At 49.4% G+C, this 10,374-nt stretch overlaps 2 protein-coding genes and 1 non-coding gene across 3 annotated transcripts in view; all 3 read right to left on the minus strand.

The window, feature by feature from the left end:
* Positions 1 to 836, minus strand: part of PNPLA2 (patatin like phospholipase domain containing 2) — a 30,170-nt gene extending 29,334 nt beyond the window's left edge. The window contains exon 1 of the mRNA XM_026108247.2: positions 534 to 836. Coding sequence (XP_025964032.1) covers positions 534 to 720 — 187 coding nt within the window. The 5' untranslated portion in view covers positions 721 to 836. The remainder of the gene's footprint in view (positions 1 to 533) is intronic.
* Positions 837 to 6,043: 5,207 nt separating this feature from the next.
* On the minus strand, positions 6,044 to 10,313 carry RPLP2 (ribosomal protein lateral stalk subunit P2). Its single transcript, XM_026108265.2, has 5 exons — positions 10,178 to 10,313; positions 9,868 to 9,991; positions 8,589 to 8,637; positions 6,628 to 6,729; positions 6,044 to 6,163 (listed from the first exon to the last, which is right to left on the minus strand). Exons 2-5 carry the CDS (start codon positions 9,988 to 9,990, stop codon positions 6,087 to 6,089), a joined length of 351 nt encoding a protein of 116 aa, XP_025964050.1. The 5' UTR covers position 9,991; positions 10,178 to 10,313; the 3' UTR covers positions 6,044 to 6,086.
* Positions 8,296 to 8,428, minus strand: LOC112988048 (small nucleolar RNA SNORA52). Its single transcript, XR_003260441.1, has one exon. It is a non-coding gene; the product is annotated as a small nucleolar RNA SNORA52 (small nucleolar RNA).
* Positions 10,314 to 10,374: the final 61 nt, after the last annotated feature.

Consider the following 10,374-nt stretch of genomic DNA (forward strand, 5'->3'; position numbering starts at 1 on the left):
ATGCTGTCCAGCTTTCAAGCCCTAACGCCTATCTGCATGCCCTGCGTGATGTCTCCATCTCCAGCTGCTCGCCTACCAGCGCGCAGCACTTGAGAGCTCGCACCTACGCGGCGAGGGGCCCACTTCTCCCCTCGCCAGCCGCCTTCTCAGACTCGCCTTCAGCAAGGCAACCCGAGGCCTCGCAGGCGCCGGCACCCGCCTCGCCTCCCTCCGCACAGGGGCCCGGCTGGCACCCCCCGAAAGGGGTCCCCGGGGAGCGCGGCGCCTGGTTTCCATCCCCGCTGCCTCTAAAGAACAACAGCAGCGAGGGGAGGAGGGAAGGAAGGAAGGAAGGAAAGGCCGAGGGCTGCCCGGCGCCGGCAGCCGCCTCGCCTCGCCCCGCCCGCCTGTCACGGCAGCGGGGCCATGACAGCTGCGGCGCCCCGCGCAGCGCCGCGGCGGCTGGGGGGGGGGGGGCGCGCGCCCAACGGCCAACGGCCGCCACCGCCCAACGGCCGCCGCCCAACGGCCGCCCTCCCCCCCGCCCCGCTCACCGAGGCAGGCGCCGCTGAGGAGCGCCGTGGCGGTGAGCGCCCCGGCCGAGGCGCCGTAGACCTTGCGGGCGTTGGCGACGAGGAAGGGGGCATGCTCCTGCAGGCAGCTGGCCACGCCGATGTGGTAGACGCCGAGGAAGCCGCAGCCGGCGAAGGAGATATTCCAGGTGGAGCCCGGGGGGAACATGGTCTCCGCGCCCGCCGAGGGCCCCGCTCACATCCCACCGCTCCTTGGTGCGCAGCAGAGCCGAGCCGCCGCCGTCTGCGCCCGCCACTGGGCTGCCGCCGGCCGCCGCCGAGCTTATATGGGGCGGCCCGGTCGCAGGGCCCGCCTCCGGGCCGCGCCCCCCAGCCCCCGCGGGGGGAGGCCGCCCGGGAGGCGACGCCGCTGCCGGCTGGGCCGCGGGAGGCCGAGGCCCCTTGCGCCAACCCTTCCCCCCGTGAACCCCGCGGCCTCGCCGGCGGGAGGGCTCCAGGCGGCCCCGAGGGAACGGGCGTGGGGAGCCGTGGCGTGCGTGCCCGTACCGCACCGCTCCCTGCGGTTCGGGGGACAGCGCCTGTTCCTTCGCGGGGAGGAGAAACAGCAGGTTTGCAGCAACGCGGTGGGAACTCGGGGCCCGGGGCCCTGCGGTGACCCAAACCGCGCACTCCAGAGCTGTGCTCCAGCCTGCCTTCCCCAGGGGGGCCGTTTCCTGGAGGCCCCTGCTCCCAGTTCCTGGAATTCAGGCAAGCACAGTTCTCCGTTTTCCTGGAGCAAGATACAGGCGGGAGAGGAGAGCAAGAGAAAGCTCCAGCTTTCCTCTTTCTCAGAGGGAGGCAAGGGCCGGCACATCCACAGCACAGGAGCAGGCAGTCCCTGTCCTCAGCAGGACTTTCTGGACCTGCCTCTGAACCCACTGAAACACACACGGTTACTTACCTTTTGTCAAGGCGGTTGCAAGCTTCAGGGGTGCTTCTGCAGAGACACTTGGCACGTGCAAGCCCTTGTGTACCCACTCACCATACGGTAGCAGTGGGCGAGAGGCCAGTGCTATCGGGAGATCAGAATAGAGTTCAGAAGATGGAAAGACCCCCGTGGTCATAGACAGTACAGGCTACAGTTGTTCAAACAATTAGATGAGCATGAAAGCTTACAGGGACCGTCAAAAGGGTCAGAAAAGCAAGAGAAACAGCTGCTCAGCTCAGGCAAGAAAGCAATATCAGCAGGAGGGAGATCTGGTGGTAGAAGAGTAAATAGTTTCCTAGTAGCATTAGCATGGGGAGAAGATATCTTCTATCAAAGTAGGAGAAAGACCCCATTCATCCTGACAAATCTATTTGCATTAGTTTTCTTGTAACAGGTCATAAGTTTCTCATTTGGGGCAGGATTATACCTCTCCATAACAGCTCTTGAACTAAACAAAGGACTAGGACTTCTTTCCTAAAGGAGGATTTCACCGATTATGTTAGTGGTAATGTACGCAAGTAGCCCCACTCCTACTCGTTTCACTGTGCACAGCCTTCCCAAGGAAACAAGGCAGGCTGGCACACAGTCAGCCCTGAGTCCCCGTACAGCAGCCATCCACTTATTTCTTAACTGTCTGCGCTTCCCTTCCGCCAGGTAGACAGGGTTCCAGCCTTATCCTTCCTCCAGGCCTGGTTCCAGAGCTCACCCGACCACCGCCTTGCCTGGCCGCCCAGAGGTACGCTTAACACATGGTATGTAGTTGCTCCACCCTGGAGTACCTGCAGAATTAACCCCACTTATCTCAAGTTGTCTGCTCATGCCCTATACCCTCCCTTCTTCATAAAGAACCTTTTTCCCTTCCTCAGGTACCTCTACTTGCTTTTGTAATTTCCTCCCTCCCTTGTGTTTGATGTGGTTACATGACCCTTGTCAACCCTCATCTCCTCCACCTGAAGAGGGGAGCCTAGGTACACCTGAGCCCTAACCCTCTTAAAGGGCCCTCTTACCCCTTAACACCAGAACAGCTGTAGGGTTTTCACCCTGTGCTCCTGTGACACGGAAAGATATTTCCATGTAGCCAAAGCCAAGGAAAACACTGTGTTGTGCCTTTTCCAGAGCAGGGACTGTGCCACCAAAAAAACTAGGTTTGGGGCCATGCCTTTAGAGGAAACCTGTGGAAAAACTGAATGAACTTGTTTGCGTGATAACACATGTAACCACAAGAACAGCTTTGATCTTGAGCTAACACTGCTTCTTCTTTTCAGCATTTCGCAAAACGTAATGGTTTATGCCATAGCTGAAAAACAGAAGCAACAGTATTGTGACAGTGCTGGGGTTAGTTTCATTTTGTTCTCCAGCAGCAGTCCCGTTCTCTGAGTTGTTTACATCACTGTGTTGGCTCTCAAGGTTACCTGTCTGAGGAATTTATTGCTGCATGGTTGAAACAGGTTATTGAAATAAATCATACAAGCAGTAATCTCTTGCAGAGTGCTTCCTGAGTACTGGCATTAGCAGGCTGGAAACAGCAACTGTGCTTTTCTTCAAAATCATTAATCTCCCAGACTAATCTTTTTCTTCTCAGTAAGAAAGTACAGCTACCAAAACATTCATAGTCCTGCAGTAAACCCAGTCAGCAGGACTTACATGGCAGCTTTTCACCTGTATTAAACTCTTACCAGAACACTGCAAGTTCGCTCTTGCCCTTGTATGTTTGGGATGCCACTGAGAAAACCTCTGCAATCTCCTTGTTGCGTTTGTTTTCTAGTCCAAAGAATTGTGGGTGGTTAGTACATATGAGGTAATAACATATAAGGAAATAAATGTCTGTTTTTTAGCTAAGACCTTGATTGCTGGCAGCCAATGGGAATTAATCATTTGAAAGGGAAGAGGCAGAATCTGTACGCTGTTGTCTTCAGCAGGTTGCTTGCTTTAGCACTGTTGCCCGTAGTGCGGCAAGGCTGGGGGACCAACCACGAAGGCCTAACCCGAGTGTCTGGACATCAGCGGAAAGCCTAACTTGGATGCCCTTGTGTATATCAGGCACTTCCAGGGCAATCACGGAATACAAAACATCGGTCCTGCTGCTACGGCTTCCTTTGGGAATCCCTGCTGTCTGAAAAGGAGGTAGTGACTCCTCGAAAACTCGGAACAGTGTCTGCAGAGCAGAAGCAGGGATCCCAGTTCCTTCATAGCTGGTGCTCATCGAGGTCAGTGGAGTGGAGGGTGGTGATACCCAGACCAGAGGATCAAATGAGTCTGCAACAGATTTCCAGGCACACCATTGCCCATGCACAAACCTATTGGGCGGCAACTACTTCATGAATAGGTACAGAAGAAGAAAGCTTTAAATGCTTTGCTTTTGCGTTTGGAAGAAACGTTCACTATGCATGGGTTGTAGCAAATCCTGAAAAACGTACGTGAAGTCTCTGGGCAGACCTCCCTCCTGGCCTGCACGGTGAATGCCTACAGGGCGGCTGTGCAAAAGGCATTGCCTCCCTGTGGCAGCGTGATGAGCACTGTGCTGGTGGTGCTTGACGAGAGCTACTTTCTAAACATTTCTCCTCTAAAGAGTTTGCCACCAGTAGTAAAATGCTGTGGTGTAACAAACTATCTAAAAGGGGACATAGCCATTACAGGGCAATGGCAAATGATCTGCTGTTTGTCTTTGCCTGTGCAAACACAGACCTTCTCCTTGAAACAGATTGACCAATGACAGTTTTCATCAAAATGATGCACTTTCAGGAGGAAATTTACATTTGCTAAGAGGATACACAGAACAAGCGTTTGCTGAGAGGACACGCAAAGCCTCATGGGTCATAGGGAGAGGTAGAAAAATATGCTCAAGAGAGGGAAGTCAGTCCGGATGTAGCTGGAGTCCAAGGGAGACATTTTAGTGCTCTAGTTGCTCTTTTCTCCTAGGGCACAGCTGACAGCACAGATTTCAGTCTCATCCCACAGGCCTGGGCACAACAAAACTCATGGAATAGCTCAGTGCCATTGAAACAGAAGTCCTTTGTGCACAGAAAAGGCCCAGCTGCATGTGGTGATAGGGCATAGTTCCTCCCTGTGAGAACACTGACTTTGCCCTTGTAGCAGCCAAAGCAAGGCAATATTGAAGGTTGGGGGCTACCTCTCAGTGAAACCAGACCCAGGAACATCTCATTTTCAGGTACCTGAAATGGGGAAATCAGCAGGGACTGAAACACAGCTATTACAGTTCTGACAGAGAACTAGAGTAAACATAAGCAGTCTTCCTTACAGCTCCAAAGATCACCCCAGCAAAGACTTGAGCTGAAGTAGATGAAAGGTTTTGACGCTGCCTCCTGTAGCTCTTTCTCACAACACACAGAGAAGGCAGGAAGGGGTAGTTGCTTGAATCATGGCCACTGTGAGGACTGAGGATGGGAGTTTCATCTGCTCCCTCTCCCTTGGCTGCTGCTAAGCAATGGGCATTTTCTCCAGTATGCCATAGGGAGATAAAACACTTTTTCCTACTTGGATTTCACCCATCTACACTGTGAGACATATTCACCATGCTTCGTCCCATGACGTGTAGCCTGCATAGCAGTCTCAGCCACACGCTGTAACAACGTAACTATGTTGGCAAAACTCCATAGTGCAGACTGCTCCAGGACCCCCTCTTTTGGCACTACCTGTGGAAAACTTGGCATTGGAAGATCACCACGTGTCTATTTGCACATCACCTGTTAGCAGTGACAACCAAAGACCACTGCAGAAGTCACTGGAAGCGGCTCATAGCAGAGAACACTTTACAAAAGCAAAGTTGCGTTAGCTTGAGAGGATACTCATCTTCTGGGCACACTACAGAGGTCAGTTTCCAAAAATATTTTCCTCATAAAATGTGTTTTGTGTTCCAGTTCAAGCTGATACTGTAGCTGTCCCCAGAACAGAAATTCAGTATTAAGAGCATCTTTGCATTGATGTCAGAGTCCTTTGGTTAAAAGCCCCTGCAGAGCAGGACCTGCAGGCAGACATGCAGTATTCTTGTTGAAGGCTCTATGTTGAGCATATGGATGTAACATGAAATCCAAGCATAGTCAAACATTTTTTTGGTGGTGTTCCTAATCTAGGAATATGAAGCAGCAATTAAATCAGTGGGTTTTTAAATGGTTACAAACAATAGTTACTACAATTTGCTCTGAAATAACACTTGTGGACTAATCTAGGCTTGCTTTCCATTCCTATGTTTTGGAATTGACTAGATAGATTCAAAAAAAAAAAAAAAAAAAAAAAAGTCAGCCTTTTTACAGCTGAATAGGTAGGATTCTTTTCTGAATAACTGTGATGTCAAAATAGCATGAAGAGGGTAAATTCAAGTAAATTCAACTTCCATGTACTATTTAATAAATAGGAGTCTCCAAAGAAGCATTAAGCTTAACACAAGCTTAGCAATATCTAAGTGCTTTCCACAGCCTCATTTGGTCATAATTAACATACCTATATCAGACAGAGCTAAAAATCAAAGCTTTGCCAGAGCTATTTTAAGAAAGCTGTCTGAACCCAGTAGCACTGTATGGTTATAACAATAAAAAACTCAAAAACCTTTTAAAAGAACAAACATTTAATAATATTTCTATAACAAATAATTAATCAAATAGGCCGAATCCCATGTCATCGTCAGATTCTTCAGATTCTTCTTTCTTCTCTTCTTTCTTCTCCTCAGCTGAAAGGAAGAAAAAAACAAAGCCAATAGTCAGTACTTACTGTACTTTTTTGGCACCACAGATTTTCAAGACCAAAATTTATGCTTTTGTGTTCTCCGCTTTCATGTTATTGGTATTTCAGACTCCACCGTTCATCTTCACAGCCATTCACTCCCTTTCAATAGCCAATATAAACACTGAAGGGACACAGGCATTACTACTGAAGGGAGGCGCTTTACAAAATAAAGTTCATTTTGATTCTCAGTTCTAAACCAGAACAAACTTACAGTGGCTAAAGAACAAACGCTTGTAAATGCCCACAAAAAGTAACCATTCAATTCACATTTCAGTCACACAGTCAACTGCCAAGCTGGACAGAGACTGACATTTGCATTTCAGGAGAGATTTTAACAGAGAAAATGGAGCTGTCCTGTGACGACATGTCTCCCCCGCCTCAGGACACTAACCAGACACCTGCACTCACCTGCAGCAGGGGCAGCACCGCCTGCAGCTGGAGCAGCAGAGCCCCCGGCAGCAGAGACGGCCACGGCTCCTCCCGCCGGCATGCTGGCAAGTTTTCCGTTACCTGAACAAGACAGAGGACGAACAGTAGTTAAATGCTCACTGCAGCGTGTTTAATAATGCTACAGGTATGGCAACGTGCAGACCAGATTTTGTACTTGCGTGATCTGGAACACAGGCAGGGTGAAAAGGGGGAGAAATGAAAGTGTGGAAAACTCAGATTCTAAGGCTCAGATACTGAACAGTCACTATTAACCGAAAGGAACAACAGGCTGCATCCATCATAAGAAAGCATAAGCCATTCTACTAGAAGGACCCAGAGTTTCAGATTCACAAATGCTTATTCACATTGAAAGCTTATCTGGAAAATACTGACACTGTATTAATAAATTTTCTTCTGTATATAAAATCCCTACATTTTTTCCAAAATGGCCCTATAAAAATAGTGGCCAACATTAACAAATTTCATACACACAGAAAAACAAGACTTAAAAAGCTCTTTCTAGGTGATTTCTGTTGAGCCGTGTTGTTTATTGGCTACCATGTTGCAAATCCTGAATACAATGTATCATCACACAAGTTGCTAAGTTTACTATAGCTCAAAAATAAGTATGGGCAGTCTTGGCTTTTTTTTTTTTTTTTTTTTCTTTTAAAGGTACAGAGAATTGTAAGGGCATGACTAAGGTCACACAGGAGAGAGAAGAAAAAAATGCTGTATTTGTGGCAAAGAATACAGTATTCTGATCTGCTCCTCCAACACCCTATGAACTATTTCTGCATGTCCCTGCAGACTAGCAAACTCCCTTCTGATTTATGCTTGTCTTTGGAAAGTCAGCTAGTTCTCTGGCATCTGCCTTTCACATACCACGGCTCCCTTGGCATTCAGGGGTTGTGTACGCAGTGCATTTGCCTGTATCACAATTTCTGGGAATTTCTAAAGTTTCTAGATAACTCCTTGTTATTTCAAGCTCTAATAAACTAGCAAAGTAAACAAACATGTTTCGTAGAACACATTGATGGACATATGAAACTACTTATTTTAAGATCAAGTATTACATAGAGATGGCTTAAATGTGTTGTAAGCACACACATAATGGCTCTCTGTGGTCTTCAGACCACACTGATAGAAACACCCAGTTACTGTTCTTACCAGCAATACCAGGCAGGGTCTTGGCAACCTTTAAGTAAATATAGTTCAAATTATATGCTTAAAAGTTCCCTTGTGACTAAGTATTTGCAAAATAGAGATTAATTAAATTCCAGACCTTTGCACTACCTCAGCTCTATATTGTTTCAGCCCTGTGACCCAGTGAAGTAATTTTAGGAGTTCCAGCTTAGGTGCCAGCAGGTAAGAGCACAAGCTTCCTGTACAAGTCAGTACCTCCAAGAGCCCTATCTCAGGGGAAAGGAACGGCCAGACTAAGGCAGCTATAGCCAAGGTGTGTTTTGAAGGCTTGTATTAATTTGGGGGGGGGGGGGGGGGGGGGAAACTGTGCCCTTAACAGGTACTGTCACTTCTATTCACATTTAACAGTCTCTTCTTCCTATTTTACTCAATTAGTGTGCAAAGTGGGTAAATCAAAAAAAATCTCCCAGAGTACCAAAGACTGGCTAATTCTTTCTCCAATCAACATGTCCAGAAAACTGTGTTATGAGCAGACTACCAGTAAGCCCATATATTTTGAAGTCTCCCGGTTTAATGTGGTCCACAAGCGAAACCCAGCAGGTACTGGCACTGACCTGCAGGGAATTAGAATGGACCTGCCGGATTTCAGTCGTTTCGGCAGAGATCCAGCATGAAAGTCCTCAGCAGCAAGACTGAACCAATGAATAACCAAGGAGTGACAGGAATTCTGTGCTCTTGAGCCTAAGTTACCAAACTGGTAGGGGCAATTACCCGTGACATTTGGAGATTGCACTTACCCTGAGCAATGACATCCTCAATGTTTTTTCCATTCAGCTCACTAATGACCTGTGTGAAGTAAATGTAAAATGTTAATAGCCTTAAAACAAGAGGATAAGCTGCATTTAAACAAGTATTGATTAATAACTGTGTGCAATGCCTCCATCCTGCTGCCTGCACAGCTCTGACGTTCCTTATTTCTCAGTGGAAGGGACAGAACATGGAAATAAAAGCTCCAGCTAGGTCTTTCGTACTTTTCTGTGAAATTTTTCTCATGAAATCTGTTGCAAGAAATTCATACTGAATCCATGGATGTTGCAGAAAGCAGGATACACAGGCCTCCTGGAGCCAACTGGGAAACCCCACTAATGGTTTGTTAGTCGCTGAGGGACTGCTAACATATCTTGCTTAACTTCCATTGGGAGGCTCCGAAGCACTGGGCCCCAAACCAAAAACCGCAGGGTCCTGTTCTTAGCACTACCAAACGTTAAAACCAAGCTGGTGACTGTATCCTTGCATGGGAACAGAGAGTCCCAACTTCTATTTTACTATCATTGTTGTATAACCAGGGATGAGGAAAACAAAAATTGCTAAAGCAAGCAACCAAAAAAACCCAAAAAGTACATCACAGATCTTACTAGCGAGCTCCTGCTATCAGCTGTCAGTGCCCAACACTGCAGAGTCACCAAAGCCAAAGGAAACAAACAAATGGGGTAAGACTAACCAAGGCATTTTGAAGAAACATCTGCTCACGCAGAGCGTGCAGCCTGCGAAATGCCATGCCTGCGTGTTTCCTTCATTTGGGAGGCGTTGAGACTTCACTAGATTTAAATTGGCATAAACTCCAGCCAGTACAAATATAAAAGGATGAATAACCATGACCAAGACAAATTCCAGTGAGATCTTCTGGATATTGGAGGATCAGAGTAAATAATTTATGAAGGTATTAAACGATTGTAAACAAGCTGAAGCTGAAAGACCTGGCACTACAAGGGTCCTGTCAGACGAGTCAACCAATATTTGGTAGGGCCTATCGTAAAAACACAGCATCTAACTTGGAAAATAACCATTTTTCCTCTACCCCTCCAGAAACACCCTACACACAGGTATGTGGCAGGCAGCAAGAAAACTTTTCCTTCTTTTCCCCACGGCCATTAACGCCTTTACTCTGTCCCCACGTTTTTGTCTCCGTTACAGCGCAGCTCTGCTCCTCGGGGAGGGAAAAGGGGCTCCTCGGGGGTCTGACAAACGCGAGCGCAGCACGACCACCCGCCCTGGGCAAGCCCCCGGCCCCGCCACCTTGTTCACGCGCTCGTCGTCCGTCTCGATGCCGACGCTGTCCAGGATCTTCTTCAGGTCCTTGGACGTGGGGGACTCGTTGCCGCCGAGGACGGCGAGCAGGTAGGCCGCGACGTAACGCATCCTGCAAGACACAACGGCCGCCTCAGCGCCGCGCCGCCGCCCCAGCACATGGCCGCCGCCCCCCCTCCCCCCGCAATGGTCCCGCCCGAGTCCAGCGGACTGGCCCGGGCGCGGCCGCGCCGGGAGCGACCACTACCGCGGGGGGGGGGGGGGGGGGGAAGAGAAGAAGGGGCCGCCACGCGCTTACTCGGAGGGATGGGGGGCGGCGCGGGAGAGAGGCCTGCGACGTGCGCTCGCGACGGCAGCACGGCGACGAAAGGGAAAAGGCGGCGCCTCGGCGGCGTCTTCTTCCCGTCACCCCCCAACAACGCGCGCTGCCATTGGGCCGCGCTGACAGCGCGCGGGGCAGCCAATGGGGGGCCGCGGGCTGGCGGCCGCCGCTCG

The sequence above is a fragment of the Dromaius novaehollandiae genome, chromosome 5, assembly GCF_036370855.1.
Source record: "Dromaius novaehollandiae isolate bDroNov1 chromosome 5, bDroNov1.hap1, whole genome shotgun sequence".
NCBI lineage: Eukaryota > Metazoa > Chordata > Aves > Casuariiformes > Dromaiidae > Dromaius > Dromaius novaehollandiae.